This window comes from Cygnus olor, chromosome 1 (assembly GCF_009769625.2).
Source record: "Cygnus olor isolate bCygOlo1 chromosome 1, bCygOlo1.pri.v2, whole genome shotgun sequence".
Lineage (NCBI taxonomy): Eukaryota > Metazoa > Chordata > Aves > Anseriformes > Anatidae > Cygnus > Cygnus olor.
The window spans coordinates 152,602,339-152,618,728 of NC_049169.1; the positions used below are offsets into that span (position 1 = coordinate 152,602,339).

A 16,390-nucleotide genomic window follows, 5' to 3' on the forward strand; every position below is an offset into this window, starting at 1 on the left:
CCATAACGCCATTCAAGATACTTTGGAGGAAAGTCATCAACATATTCAAGTAATGATAGCTGAGTGAATAGCCAATCTGAACTCAAAAACAGAAAAAATGGTTAAAATCTAACTTTGGACATCAAAGAAACAGATAGCCAAGTGCTTCTGAACAGCTGGGCATTCCTTCACCCAAGCGGTAAGGCAAAAGATAAAAAGCTTTTATCAGGTCCTGAAATGGTTAAAAAGGACACCTGTTCTCATCAAAGTGAAGGTTAAGAACGATCCTTTGAGCTCCAGTTATACAACAGGAAGTCAACTAAGATTCTTGAACATTTACATTCCATTGATCAATTTATTTTAGATTGATCATAAGGGATCAGTGGATTTCCTCATAAGCTTTATGAGCATTGTTTCTCCACATGGCAAAGACTCCCTTCTTAATTGCTCTACCAGACAAAATGCTAGGGTGTTGTCTTTTTCTATCTTGCCAAAGTACACTGCCTCATAGCAACTCTCTCTGAAAATGAACAGAGAGTTTGGGCAGAGCAAGAACAAAAATTGAACTAAGGAACAACAATTAAATGTTGCTCATCTGTTTAAATTTCAACCTGTGTGGTGACGTGAAAAGTCAACAGCATCTTCCCAAAAGGTTTGAAGCTAGAGGCAAAGACAAAACTGTTGCAAGGCACCAGAAGTTTTGCCCAGCTCCCAAAGAGTGCTGAGAAGCCTACAACCAGCGCTAACTAAAAAACTGGTGATGCTCTTACTGTCCATGCTTCCTGGAACAGAGTAGGACAACTGAATATGGTAAAAGAGAAAGAGCAAGGCTTGTTGGTCTCCTGTCTGAGAACGAGGGATTGACCCACCATGAATCCCTTGAATACAGTAAGCTCATCAGGTTGTGAACTAAAGAGCTTTCTCTCCTCAAAAGAGGAGAGTATTTTGTTGTTGTTTTGTTTTTTAAAACAAGACAGAACTTCCCTATGAAAACCTCAGATTCAAACATGAGATGATCCCATTAGGACAAGTTCAACAGCTGCAGACTTAGCTTTGTTTAGCAAAATCATAAAGATTATTTTCAAAGCTAAATGGACCCCAACAATCGGTCTGTCGAAATCAGCAGCTAGGCACTTCAGAAAAAGACACTATAGGCAGGAAGTGAATCAAAAGAGGTCTGAGAAGAGGCCAGAGTCAAAAGCCCTAAATCGTACAAAGTAAAAATAAACATCTTAGCCTACAATATTCCCATCTCCTCAGCATCATGCAGGGGAAAAAAAAAAAAAAAAAAAAAGGGCTTCAACTTAGCTCCACATTCTTAATAACAGCTACCACACAATGTAGGAGGACAAAAAAGAAACTAGTGAGGACAGCATACTTCCTTCACCCAGTTGTACAAGAGAAGTTGTGTCATTACCCGGAAGACTTAACTGAAGGCTTTAGGGTCTCTACAGTGTCTGACAGAAGTTACTGCCTTGCATATCTGCAACGCTCTTGGAATTGTTTGTAAATAAATGGATTCTGCAGTCAACTGCAAGCAGCTGTAAGTCAGATAAGGCCTCCAATAAGGGTCTGGCAAAGTCTAAAACATTCAGCAGCAATGAGAAAGACGAATTTTCATGACAAATTTTGGAAGCTATTGGCTTGCCCCCACTCTTTTGTAGAGTTATAGGAAGGGATGAAAAAACTTACTGGCAACTCCAACAGAGAAGCCCAAGTAAGTTAAAAGGCTGATATTTCTGATGAAAGAAACACTCTAATCACAGTTGGCTGGTGACAGACAGACGTATCACTCCTTTTAAATCACCACAGGCATGGAGTATGAGCAGGCAGTAGTGGCAGGCAGCAAACAATAGGTACTGCTGAGGCAAAAGACTCTCCTCTCAAGTGCTTGGGTACACATATATATATACACACAGGTATTACATTGTGACATGAAGCCTTCATATTACCCAAACAACAACACAGTCAGATTCCTAGACATAATGCTTCTGAGAAATCCACAAGCACTAGAGGAAACAACAAGAGCTATTTAAGCATTACTGGACACCTACATCCATAGCTCACTACCATGAGTGGCACTAGAAGTGGTGCAGAGTATTTAGAACTTAATATTCAATTAAAAATAGAAATAAACTGCGTTATCTGGCCCTCTGAAAATTACTATAACAGTCAAATATCCAGTTAACCATTCCTAAAGATATTTATTTCATTTTTTATTTGACTCTCAAATCCAAAAGCTGAATAGCAACGTAAAAGAAAACTATCTCAGATGTAATAAGCAAGCCATCTCATATACTCCGTATATCTGATTGGTAAGATCCACTTCTATTTTATACAAGATCACGAAAAAAATATGTCTAATAAATCACCATTTTTCTTCTTACAGAATGACTTAATGAAGCAAGGTCAAACCACTCTCTAAAGTACATTAAAGCTGCATTACATTCAAATGACTGTAACATACTAAAACATACCATTTATTTTCTTGGCGTTTTTTTAAAAGAATAAACTTGGCTTGTAATTGTATAATAAAATCAGGAGCTTTCTGAAAATGTTTTCAGTAACTACGAAGCTGTATAGAGTCCAGTATACGTACCTTGGTGCTTCCTCCACAACTTTTTGGTTTCTTCTTTGAATAGAGCACTCTCTTTCATTCAACCACAAGGCATTGCCATGTTTATCTGCCAACACCTGAAACAATAACATGCTGCTATTAACCAACAGATGCATACATACCACCTTTTGACATTATACTACTATTCTATAGCATTCAATTACTCTATTTTTTTTCCAATCTAGAAATGAAGATTGGTGAAAAACGCTAGTATAGAAAATTAATTATATATGAAATATTAGTTGAATGCTACTTCAAACTCTAAACAGGATTATTTTAAAGCCTCTCTATAGTCTGTATATGGCAAAGAGCACTCACTTCTTATGAGAAGCCCCCAAGAAGTTCAAAAGGGAAAAAAGAAATCAAAAGACTGAAACAAGAAAAAAAAATGTATTTTCAAGCCTCTAAAATTGTACTGCATAATGAAATACTAAGAAGCATGTTGTTAAGCATTATTTTTTGTCAACAAAGGAGAGTAAAATCTCCAACCATGTCAAATTTAGCTCCTGAGTTACAGACAAAAGCTTTCAGAAACAACAGCTAATGGTTTTTTCTTAGCAGGCTGAGCATCCTGTGTTTAACGAGGAAGAAACTTTGAAATCTTTTGTCAGAGAGAATAAAACTTGCTACTTCCCCAACACTTGCAAGGTAGTAGTTTCAAGGATTTTCTCAAAAGTCAGGAGTCAACTACAGTTCTTGGCTGCAGCTTCAGACCACGAAAGAGTTAAAAATACAAACATCTAGATACAACTACCTAAATTATACGTTAGAAAAAACACAAGTTAAGTGTAGCAGAACTGATTCTGCAAGTTCAAACTGTAAGGAAAAGTAAGAAAAGGAACTTTATGAATTCTTCTGTACGGTACAGTCATTTCCAATAGCAGGAAACTAGATTTGAGGATTCAAGTAGACTTCTTCCGATCTTGTGATGTTACACTCTATGTACTTATTCTTGGAACAATTTCTTTCCTTGCAGACCACACCTGCTCCCTTCTTCCTTATAAATTTTTCCCTCTAATCCATTTTCTTCCATCTATCTTCCTGCTCTGATCTGCGGGAACCTGTGCCAATATTCATGCTTCATTCTTTAACAGTGTAGTTCTACACTGAAAACAAACAAGATAAAAAAAAATGGAGACAATCTTCCTCAAACTGTGTGAACTCAACCATATCTGCTTACATTTGTGACAAAGAATCTGTATTATTTATTATTCCTTTTAGCACCACCGAGCGAGTAGGGCACTAAGCAAGATGAATTCCTGCATCTATGACACCAATGTTTCCTGATGCGTGAATAATCTGGGTAGGTGCGACTGGAAATGAGGCGCTGATCTCATGAAGATGACTTGTGCACTGTGCAGCATCAGACCCAGAGCGCTCTGCACTCTGAGGGATTGGACTTACCTTTTCCTCACAAATTTTATTGAGCTCCCAGAAGTTTATGGAACTTTCTAGAGGAAAAATCCTTTTAAAAGAGCTCTACAAGAATGACACCAAGGGATTTCCAAAACTACAGCTTGTCCCAAAACCCTCTTCCCTGTCCCACAGAAGGTTTAGCAGCAGGCAGCACCAGAGAACTCGAGTCAACTCAACTATTAGATTCTGTAACAGGTTCCCCTACGCAAAGCAAAAGAAAACCCAACAGCATCTAAACCAACTTCCTACCCTAGTCCTAAATCACCCAATCCAGAACTAAACACCATGGAGTTCTACAGAAACTCATTTGGGAGATGAATTTTTTTTATTATTATTAAAACAGTGCATCTAGGGCATAGCATGGTACTTGGCTGGAAAATCACTGTCCTGTAAATAGGATGATTCCCTGTGGGCAGTTCTGCTTCATTACAAAGCCTACAACTTCCCACAGAATTCAACCTCACAAAACAAGCAAACTAGAGAAGTCCTGGAATATTTCAACAAAAATAAGTTTCTGTGTTTCTTCTCTCCCTCCCCAAATATAATAAAATATTTTTCAGGCCATCTTGTTTTGGTTTTTTTTTTCAGGACATTTCTTGCATTCTTCTTAATTTCTGCAACCTGTACCTTAAAAATTTGTATTATTGCATTCACAGGCAATATGGCCCAAAAAGAGACAGATGTGGGTATTTACTATGAAGATGTAATTATGAACAGACTAATATGTAACAACTAGTTAGTTAGGCTTTTAACTCCATTTTGGGTTCATTGCTTATATTATCTGAAATAAAAGATACTTATTTCATAAATCAATTATATTTCAGAAGACATTTACAGAACATTCAAATCAATCTCTGAGACGAAGTTAAAATCCAGTATGTGTCTTACTAAAAATGCAGGCATTTTGCTAAATATCTTAATATTCCTATACAAGAATATTCTGTTTTGTGGGACAATTAGAACAGATGTTATGCACATCTATAGACTAAAATAATTAAATATGATTTATCACAACCACTTCTATATGATTCAGCTAAGTTTTATTTCCAGTTACAGGTCTGCTATTTAGCCAAGTAATAATTAGATATTACAAGTACTCTTACTTTAAACTCAAATCCTTTATGTCAGATATTTCAGGAGAACAAGACTTCAAATCAGTTCAAGCATAAAGTCTATTTGGACTCTTTTTTCCTGTTAATTGTTTTAGTCTTTTCTCATGTTTTACAAAGTGATTGTTTTATAGCTAGACGCAGGAAACCCCTTATTTAACAATTTTAAGCACCAATCCTTTGGAGCTATATGAGAATGTTAAAAAAAAGTTCTGTTTAAAAGTTACTGCTAACGTAATAAATATTTGGCATCTGGTCTCAAATTGTTTGTATATTTAGTAGCTTGAAAATGAACCAAGGTCAATGTCCTAAAGCTGATTAGAACACGAAGTTAAAATGATACACCATGATATTGTTACAAGGTACCATCAAAGTGTTTGTGTAAGGAAAACAACGCTCATTGTATAGTTATAATAAAAATTGATGTGCCATAAATTATAAATGGCATAGCTATATCGTTTAATCTAGGTGAAAATATTTGGTTGTTCTTAATTACAGTGCTAATTTTAAGGTAATTATCTTTTTAAAACTAAAGGAACCAAGACAGAATGCAAAATCTGGCCCCAGCTGACGAAAGTATGGAAGAATCAAATTTTATCTAACTTAAGTCATCAGAGAGTCTGTAGGAAATTGTTGAAGTTCTCTCTAAACAATGCAGAAAAAAAAGGCACCTTTGGAAAATGAAGCATCCCAAATTCTCTAGGACAGTGGGACTGACTCTCAGGAAGTACATACCTCTTTCCACTGAGCTAAGAGGTGTCTTAGACAACTAGATTAGAATAAAAGGTTAACTTTAAGATGACAAAAAGAATCCCAAGCCAAAGCACACATTTTAGAACATTTCTATTCAAGACAACTTTTGAGCACCTGAACACACTTGTTTCAGTTCTACTGCATTTTGAACAGTCCCTTGAAGCCTGATCTCAAAAATAAATATAAACCAAATTTATTTCAGTCTCTAAATTAACTCCAAATTTATTTTCAATCTCCCTGAAGAGACTTTTCTTCCACTACAGCTGGTAGCCTGACTGGATTTTTATATAGCATACAGCAATTTTAACCCAAGTCTGCAGGGACCAAGAGAAATAGAATATTAAGGTATAGTAAGCTGTGTATAAAAAAATAAAGAAAGATGCAGGTATCCAAAAATTATTGGTCCTACCAAGAGAGTACAGGAAGGTCTAGTGATCTGAGCTCTTTTGCAATGAAGGTTAGCACTGAAACTAAATGTTTACTATATGTCTTCTCTTGGCCTTCAGAAGAGAATAGGTTAAGGTTTAAATTTCATTTTTACACATTGTTTCTTCATTTTACATATGCTGTAAGTTATCCTACACATAGACAAGTTCTAAATTGAAACAGGAAAAAAAAAAAAGGAAGTCTATCTAGTTTGAGTGGGCACGTATCTGACAGGGTAAAAAATGTTGAATATTTCTCTCACACAAATCATCCTACACTATCAAATTTGTTGTTTCATCCAGTTATTGACTACTGTCAAAAAAAATTCAAGCTCTCACTGTAAAAAAAAACACACTACAACTTCGAGTTTATGTTTTGGACAAGAATAAGTAAAATTTCTTTTGCAGAAACTGACATACTGCTTATGAATTTCTTGTCAAGATAGACTATTTTAAGTCTATTGACAGACACAATTTAGTTGCCTACGCAAGATCAAATACATCCCAAATTTTAAGATCATAATTTTGTTGAAGAATCTGTCCAAAGAAAACAAATCTTGTTTTCCATTAGCAGATCTTGCTCAATGCTAAATCCAATAAAAGATAAAAACTTTCATAATCCAGAAGGTAGGGAGAATATATCTGATTTTGAACAACCATGCCCAAAATGGGGGACACATCCTGCTGAGTTCACAGACAGCATTAGACATCAGATACAAACCAAAATACAGACAAAAACACCTACAACTTGCAAGAAAAATGTTAAGCATAATAGCGCTTGAACTCCTACATCCTCTGCTGTTCTCAAGCACTGGAATCAGGATCCAGAGTTCAAACTTCAGCCCTCAGGACAGATGCCTACAATCATTTTTTTCAATTAATTGAGTATGGTTCATCGTCTTCCTGCTAAAGAAAGGGTAGAGAATAAAAACAGGAAGGCTGCACTGTGTATGATAGCCATGCAGTTTGAGCAATGGTCCAAGACACAGGAAAACACAAGAACATAGGCCTTTTTTAGCCTAGTGTTTGAAACAATATTCCCTAACACTTAATCAAGCCCATCAAGTACTATACTAAGGGTGGAAGGACACTACAGTCTCTTAAACTATATGTTAGTTACTTACAAACACATTTCTCTTCTCCTCTAAAATAAAATGCAACACAACCACTGAACTTGTCTTTCATAAGGAAAAAAAAAAAAAGGGCTACTCAAGAAAATCACCTCTAAATTTAAAAAAATCTAAAGATCACTGCAATTTTTTAAATGGTTTAATTAGAAAAATTGAATTATTTGTTCCTAATCTGTATGCTTTGAAAAGTCTACTTATATTGCAGTTGTTTGACCTGAATTCATGACAAATATTTGATATCATTAGTATTAAACCAATCATCTATCTCTTAGCACGAAGACTATTATTTTAAAATTGCAGTTCTAAATGTGAATGTTTTACTATCATTTTAGGACATGGAAGTTCTGTTTTTAATCATTTGTGAGAAATAAATAAAGGGTTGTGATTTTCTTAGTCTTAGTTGAAGACCTAAAGGAAATCCTTTTGGAAAATAGAAAAATCACATTAGAAAAACTGATATACTTCTGTAATATTTTTAATTTGATGGTGTTCTATAACTGAGATACAGATTTTACTTTAAAATTTTAAGTTTGGTAGAGACTCTTATAAAAGGACTCGGTAAAACTTGCCTGTGATACTGACTGTACTCACCAGAACAGTTCTATGTCAGTCCACTTGAGCAGCAGAACAAGCCCAAATATTGAAATAAGTATTTTGCTACACAGCTGTCCTAAAGTCTCTCCTATTTTCACACAGTGAACAATGAGACTACACCTTTACATACATCAATGTAAAAATGAACAGCTCAGTTTTGATGATGGTTCAGGACCCTCTATCCCAAAGAACATCCCAACACTATTTTATGTTTAGTTAAAACACAGAAGGAAAGTTGGAGTAGGACAATTTTTAAGACTGAGTCATAAACAGAAACGCATCTTATCCCATCCTCAGAGAAGAGCAAGAATTGCAAGAATTATGTTTTGAGATGTTTTATTCACCTGTTTATACATACTGAGCTTAAGGAACCCAAGGAAACACTATACTAAAAGTTTTTATAACAACAAATGTGATGATACCCTAAAGAAGCTATGCTAAAGGAGGAACCTGGGATGCAATACATAGGCCACATTTTCTTCCTTCTTGCTTGTAATGTCCACTTCGTGAACTTTGATTGGTTTAGCAGTTTGAATCTTTTTAACTAAGTAATAATAATAGTACAAACCTGGATTTCTATGTGGCGAGGGTTATCAATGAACTTTTCTATCAGTAAGCGATCATCACCAAAACTTGAAGCAGCTTCTTGAGATGAAAACCTGAAACCTTCCCTTAAATAACCAAAACAAAGAGAACAATCTTTTAATATAAAGATAAATTCTGAATCATACAAGGAGAAGAAACATTTATTCATTAAAGTTATCTTTCAGTTTTCAAACAATTAACACACATCCAAAAAACAAGTTTTTACCATTCGCATTTGATTTTTTAACAAATGTCTTGATTTTCTTCAATTACATAGAAAACAAGTGCAAAGGATTTCAAATTGTTTAAAAAGTCTGGGCATTTACAAAAATTATTTGTATAACTCTTCTTTGTTGTCATTTTCTTCTTTGGAAGTAACACAGTAATCAAGTGTAAACAAAAATACTTACGAAGGACATGTTATATAGAAGTAAAAGTGAAGCTCACCACTCTTTAAAGTATACATCCCTCTTAGCACTCAAGAATGAATGGTAGGCGTTAGCTGTAGTTCAATTAGATGAAAAAACTGCAGATACAGTATTGCATATTTTGCAAATTCAATGACTGAACACATAACCTGAAGATGCAATAATTCACTTCATAGAACATGCAGCTGTGCTACTGCTTTTTCCTCATGTTAAAGTAGAATTGCTTTATACTGCACACATTCCAAATACTTTCCTCTGCTTTCTTTTCTTTTACATATATAATTACTCAAACAAATAAAGATTATAAAATATTACATTCATCAACTTTATTTTTCCTGGCAGAAAGATTATTCCTATGGTACATAACTGCTTGCAAACAACTTCATGTACAGTTTTCAGTGGGGTGAAATGTACCATAATACAGGGAACTAAAGGCTCCACAGAATTTTTCTACAAGTTCTTTAAGTGGCATATAATGTGTGACAGAGACTGACGTGCGTGACCAAGCCCAAAACTTTCACTTTCCTGGCCACACAAGCCCCAGAATGGAAGTGGGAGAGAACTTGTGACACGCTTAGAATAACTAGCTATGTGTAGTGGGTTTACGTGGCAAGGTTTTGGTAGCAGGGGGCCATAGGGGTGGCTTCTGTGAGAAGGATCTAGAAGCTGCCCCATGTTTGGTAAGGGCCCCGCTGCTGACCAGAGCTGAGCCAATAAGTGATGTTGTTTTGCGCCTCTGTGAGAGCATATTTAAGACAAGGGAAAAAAAAAACCACTGCGCCACACAGCAGCTGGGAGAGTGAGAGGAGTGTGGAACAGCCTTGCAGGCGCCAAGGTCAGTGAGGAAGGAGGGAGAGAAGCGCTCCAAGCACCGGAGCAGAAGTCCCCTGTGGCCTGTGGTGAGGACCATGGTGAAGCAGGCTGTCCCCCTGCAGCCCATGGAGGAGACCACAGTGGAGCAGGTGGACCTGCACCGATGGAGGCTGAGGCCTGTGGAAGACCCCTGCCGGAGCAGATTCCAGGCCGGACCTGTAGCCTGTGGAGAGGAGACCATGCAGGAGCAGGTGACCTGGCAGGAGCTGCTGCCTGTGGGGGATCCAGGTTGGAGCAGTTTGCTCCTGAGGGATGGACCCTGTGGTATGGACCCATATCTGGAGCAGTTCCTGAAGAGCTGCTGCCTGTGGGCAGCCCACGCCGAATCAGTTCAGCAAGGACTGCATCCCATGGGAGGGACCCCACAGCACAGGGGATGAGAGTGACTGAGAAGGAGCAGCGGAGAAGAAGCACTATAGACTGACCATAACCCCCATTCCCCCGCGCCACTCAGGGGAGGAGGTGGCAGAGGGTGGATGGGGGGGGAGGTGCTTTTGGTTTCTTTCAACTGTTTCTCACTTCTCTAGCTTGTTAGTAATAGGTAATAAATCTTACTATCTCCCTATGCTGAGTCTGTTTTGCCCATCACGATAATTACTGTGCGATCTCGTCCTTATCTCAACCCTTAAGCCCTTTTCATCGTATTTTCTCCCCGTTCCTCTTTGAGGAGGGGGAGTGAGAGAGTGGTTGTGGTGGAGCTCGGCCGCCCACCCGAGTAAAACCACCACACTACGTGAGACAGGTCATATACCTGTACTGTTGCAATGAACAGCTATCCACTCTTCAGGAGGGACAAAAGAACAGGGATGCCCTTTTTGCGAAAGGGCAGACCAAATACAGGGATCTCTTAGGAAATGGAAGGCAAGAGGATGAGAGCTAGAGGGTTTGGATCAAGGAGATGGCCAGTAAGAGGAATTCTGCAGTGCAAGTTTGTGCTCATGCTGAGAAAGTGGACAAAGTCTTCACACAACAAAGTCTCCAGTACGTTTTCTGTTATTATTATTTCATTTATAACCTCCCTGACATGTGTTGGAAGAGCAACGCAGAAGACCACAAGCAAACAGACATTTCTGATGGATGTTGGGGGACAACTTCTCAACACAAATGGACTCAAGAAGAGGAATTACTGGTAATGAAATGGAAGGGGATGGAATCGGGGATCTCTTGAGAAACTGACCCCCACAAGACCATAAGACCAAATGTAAGATAGATAGCATATGTAATTGTGAGACTGCTCTGTCAACTCTGAAAGGCTTTGGAGATCAGGAAAGATCTCTGATGCCTGGAGAAAGACAAACACTGCACCAAGGTTTGAGAAGGGCATGAAAGAATCAGAACTACTATCTGGTCCACCTTACTTTAATTCCTTGGGAAAGTAATTGAGCAAGCTTTCCTAAAAGACACAAGAAAGAGATCCATAACTGATTAGATTTACCCATCTGATCATCTTTTATGACTATATCTACTAATTACAGGAGAACAGTGGATATCTGCTTCAGTTTTAGCCAGGCCTTGGTGGCCTCTCATAGTACCATTGTTTCCAAGGCAGAATGTTATGGTCTACATATGTGCACAACTAGATATGTGAAAAACTGTCTAGATTCTTAGGCTCAAAGTTAGTAGGCTCATAATCTACTTGGAATCTAATACAAAGGAATTTTCCCAGGAATTTACTTTGGAACCAGCTTAACCTCATTATCATTGACCTGGGATGCACCACCACCAATACATGGGCAACACTAAACTGATGGCATCAACATAATCAAGGGCAAGGCTGCATTTCAAAGAGGTCTAGACAGGCTGGAGAAGAGGGCTTACAGGTATCTTAAAAAGTCCCACAAAAACAAATGCAGGGTCCTGTACCTAGCACAGACTAATCCCCATAGCATAGCCAGCAGAGCAACTGTTCTACTGTAATTACTCTGTAATTATTCCCTTTTACTCAGTACACGTTAGACCACATTTGAAATACTGCATCCAGTTTTGGACCTCTTAGTACTAAAATGATTTCAATATGCTGAGCTGAGGTCAATGGAGAGCCGATACAATGGCTGGAGTACACTAGGACAGGCTCACTGGATGAGGCATGTTTGGACCTGGACAACAACAAGGCTTCAGGGGAAGCTAAAAGCAGCCTCCCAGTACTTAAAGAGTAGTTTACTAAGACAAAGGAGCTGTGCTCTTTATTGAAGTACACAGGAGAAAAGACAAAGTGATCATGAATTGAAATGGGGAGTTTCCAACTGGATATAATGGAAAAAATGGCTGGAAAGAACCATTGAACATGGCAGGCTCTTTGGAGAGGTTGTGAAAACTCATGCCTTGGAGGTCTGCAAGACCCAACTAGACAAATCTCTAAGCAACCTACTTCAAATTCAGTGCTGACCCAGTTCTTAGCAAGAAGCTCAATGAGATAATTTCTCCAGGTCCTTTCAAACATAAATGATTCTATAAGGGGAAGAACAGGATGTCTTTAAAGGTTCTCCTCTCATCCTATAGTACATTTATTCACACTGAAGTATAAGCCATACAAAAGCATTTATTGATCTTGCCACATGCTTTCTTGTGGTTTTCTGAAGTGGGATAGTCCGTGCCAACTTTTTGCCTCCAGCTCCAAGATCGGCATCACTGCTTTAATTAAAGCAACCACTTTTTTGGAGGTAGACAGACACTAATAAAAGACTGCCATCATTATGTAATATTTCAGTTTCCAATATCAGGAAATAGTAAAAGAAAGTAGTCTTCTCTTGTTGAGGCTAGAATTAGAAAGGACATAGTTAAAAACAGATGTTTTATAATCATTAGTACAATTGAATCCTTCTAAAAATATGACTGGTAAGTTAAGCAACCAAAAAATATTCAAATGTTCTCTGAGCTTACACAAAAAACAATCCATTGCATCAGCTCAACTCCAAATTTAAAATAAAATTGATCTAATCACAGCATTTTACATAAATGTTTATACATGCAGCTGGCATAAAAACCTGTGTTTAAAAAAGTGTTTTTTAAAAAGTGTTTTTAGGAACCATTGTTCTTCACTCATCCAGTCTCACTCCTTCCCTTTACCTGAATAGTTCCACAGCCCATACCTCTCCTGTACAGACCACATATGCTCTGGGAGGCCAAACCCATACATTCCCACTTTTACAGTCTGACAGACTAAATGCACTGCTTTGGAAGGGTAATAAAATTGATAATTTTACAAAGAGGAGGGCACAAAGCTCCAAATTCCTCAGAAAAGAATTGCTAGAAGATAATTTAGTGCCAATTTCCAAAGAAAGCTGTTTGCAGCTGCAACTATTAACTAGAAAAACTAATTTCTATTTATAAAATTTATGGAGTTTAAAATGAGTACCAGTAGTTCCTATATAGTGACCTCTGATCCTAAACCTACAAGCTAGTAAGTACCTTTGTTTACAGATCCATCACAATCTTCCCCCAAAATTAAAATCTGATCTTCAGAGAGAATAGGGCCCTCAAGTGAAATCCCTTCTAAAGTTTGCAGCAGACCGTTTGAAGTCATGAAACCCACAGACTTATTATATGTGCAAGTGTTACAACCATACTGAAAGCAAGAGAGCCTTCAGTTTCCCCACAACCAAGGAAGAAGTGATAGAGAAAATTTCTAGACTCCCGGACTCCTACCCCTGCCTTGTTGTACTCTGTACTGAACTTCATGTTGCCTACATGGGGCTAGGATCAGTTATGTCAACAGTAGGTTTATGAGCTTAGTACAGCCTTCAGCTTATTACCCACTCCCGCTCATCATGTAAGTACCTACAATATTGCAACAACAAGCCTAAAATCAAAAGGGAATTCAGGAGCCTGGGAAGATGGCTATAAGATTTAGGTGCATGGGTAGTCTTTTCCTCAATCCTACCAATAGCAGGGAGAGACATGGAAAGAAACAAGCAAGCCTAGGTCATCAATGCCTGGCTCTAAGACTGGTGTCTCCACCAGAGTTTTGGGTTTTATACTTAAGGAGGAGTCTTTGAGAGAGATCTGCTGGAGCCTGACAAGATATTCCCATCTTGATAGAAGAAACATTCATTGGCTCATAACCTGGCAAGACTGATTGAGAGCTTTAGACTAGGATCAGTGTGGGAGGGGACACCACTAGCAACACTGAGGTTAAGCCAAGCGATGACACTGCCTGAGGGTGGCAAGGCTAATGGGAGCATCTACACCGCTCTAGGGAGTGCTGAGGGTTCAGGAATGCATCTGAAATGCTTGTGTACCAATACACACAGTATGAAGAACAAACAGGAGGAAGTTTTGGTTCATTCCCTGAGCTATGATGTCACTGGTATTAGTGAGACTTGGTGGGATGAGTCCCATGACCACAGTGCTGAGATGGAGGCCATTCAAGAGAGAGAGGCATAGCAGGCAAGCTGGAGGTGTCATACTGTATGTAAGGGAGAGACTAGACTACACAGCCCTTGCTTGGATGATGAGCCTCCAGGTGAAGATTAAGGGGACACAGAACAAAGCACATACCATTAGGGGTGGCTACTACTGGCAGCCCACCCAGGACAACAGCGTGGATGAGCTACTCTATAGGCCCCTAGGATAAATCTCTGGATCAGCTGCCCTCACCTATACGGGAGACCAACTTCCCAGACAAACTGTGAATATCATACTGACAAACAAGTCTGGAAAATTCATAAAGCTTCATAAAGCATGCTGAAGATGATTTCCTGACAAGTATTTATGAAAGCCAACAAGGAAAGCTGCCCTCCTAGATCTGCTGTTTGAGAATAGGGAAGGCCTTGTGGAAGCTGCAATGGTAGGTGGCTGTCCTGGCCACAGCAATCATGAAATAGTTGAGCTCAGAGTTTTTGGTTTAATGAGAAAAAAGGTCAGCAGAGTTGCCACCCTTGATTTTAAGAGTAAACTGAGTTACTCAGGGAGCTAGTTGGCTCCCTCCTCTATGGGAGGACTTTTCAGATCTGGATTAGTGGCTTGAACTGCACACAAAATTTCACACTAGCACTTGACCCAAATTTAGAAGAAAAGCAATATAAATGAGATTTAGAAGGGATTCATATCTGAAGAAATATAAAGGCAACCATACCCAAAGAGGGAGAGGGGAACATGGCAGCCCTTCCACAGTCACATGCTCATGAAGAGATATTTCAGGAAAAAAAGTTAAAACGGTGGTGAAACAGTATTCTAGTACTTCAATTTAGAAATATTAGGTGAAAATGGCAGAAATCTTAGATATAAGAACTGGAATATCATAATAGCTAGAGGAATCTAACACTGTTAATTGTCTGGGCTATGTAAGAGATGTGAAAGACGTGAAAGATGAAGCAGTAGTAAGTTACTATAGCATATAATTCTGTAACAGCAGGAGTTCAGTCAATCAGATGGGTCTTTTCCATTTCCAGTGGTTATTTCCATGCCACATCACACAATACAAACATTTCCATGTCACATCAGAGTTGGACTCGATGATCCTTGTGGGTCCCTTCCGACTCAGGATATTCTATGATAATACATTACTTAAACTTTCTTTTAATATTATGTATCCTCATCTTAAATGGCTAAACTTTTCAGCTTTCCTGAAAATCCAAAAGCATGTTCCAAACAACATGAGTTTTATATAAGGCTTTTTTCCCCCCTCTCAAATAGCACTTAGAATTAATATTGTATGTCAATGCCAAAGCAAGTTTTCACATCAAAATACTATCAACAGTTCTTCACAATCATCTCAGCTGTATGAACCCTGAAATATAAAAGGTGATTCAGATATTGGTTCCTCAGTCTGCCAGTAGCTGAAAATCAATTTTTAAGATTACATGGATCTGGATTCAACAAGAAAACACGTGATGTCAGCAAATTTTTATATTACAACTATCAGATACATTGTTTTGTCACTAACAAGTTGAGTCACCTTCAAAAAAAAAATCAGACCTTCTTCAGTCACAAAACAGAAAAACCTTAGTTCTATAATGCAATTAACGGACATGTACAACAAATCATTTACAACCTTGTATTTATTTCTTCCAGACAGACTGCAAGAGAAACCTAAATCCTCTATTTCACACTTCAATGCAAAGTAAATCTTTTTCTATCTTTACTTCTTTTAATCTCACTTACCATTCTGCAACAAGTATTTTGTCAAATACATCTTAGCTTCATTGGTGCCCACATATAACTACTAAAAAAAGGCATTTCTTCTTTATTTAGGATCACTAACTCTATAAAATTCTCTGTAAAGACAAGGCTAATGTAGCTAACAAATAGGTTAGAAGGACACCACTGGCAAATATTAAGAAGCTGAATAGTATTCCAAAGGCTTTCCACAAAGAAGGCAAGCATCACTAATATCACTGGGTCAAAGTAATATCACTAAATTAATGTTAAATGCACAAAAAAACATCCTTAGTTGGTTTCTATATCAATCAATTTTGTCAGGTGACCATGGTGAAAACAGCAGCCACAACTTTTCTTTGAAACAAATGAGCAATTACGATTT

General features: G+C 38.0%; 1 protein-coding gene across 1 annotated transcript in view; it reads right to left on the reverse strand.

The window, feature by feature from the left end:
* The window catches only part of PCCA (propionyl-CoA carboxylase subunit alpha), a 284,588-nt gene that overhangs the window by 175,570 nt on the left and 92,628 nt on the right, over positions 1 to 16,390 (reverse strand). Inside the window, 2 exon segments of the mRNA XM_040538044.1 lie at positions 2,579 to 2,673; positions 8,592 to 8,694. Coding sequence (XP_040393978.1) covers positions 2,579 to 2,673; positions 8,592 to 8,694 — 198 coding nt within the window.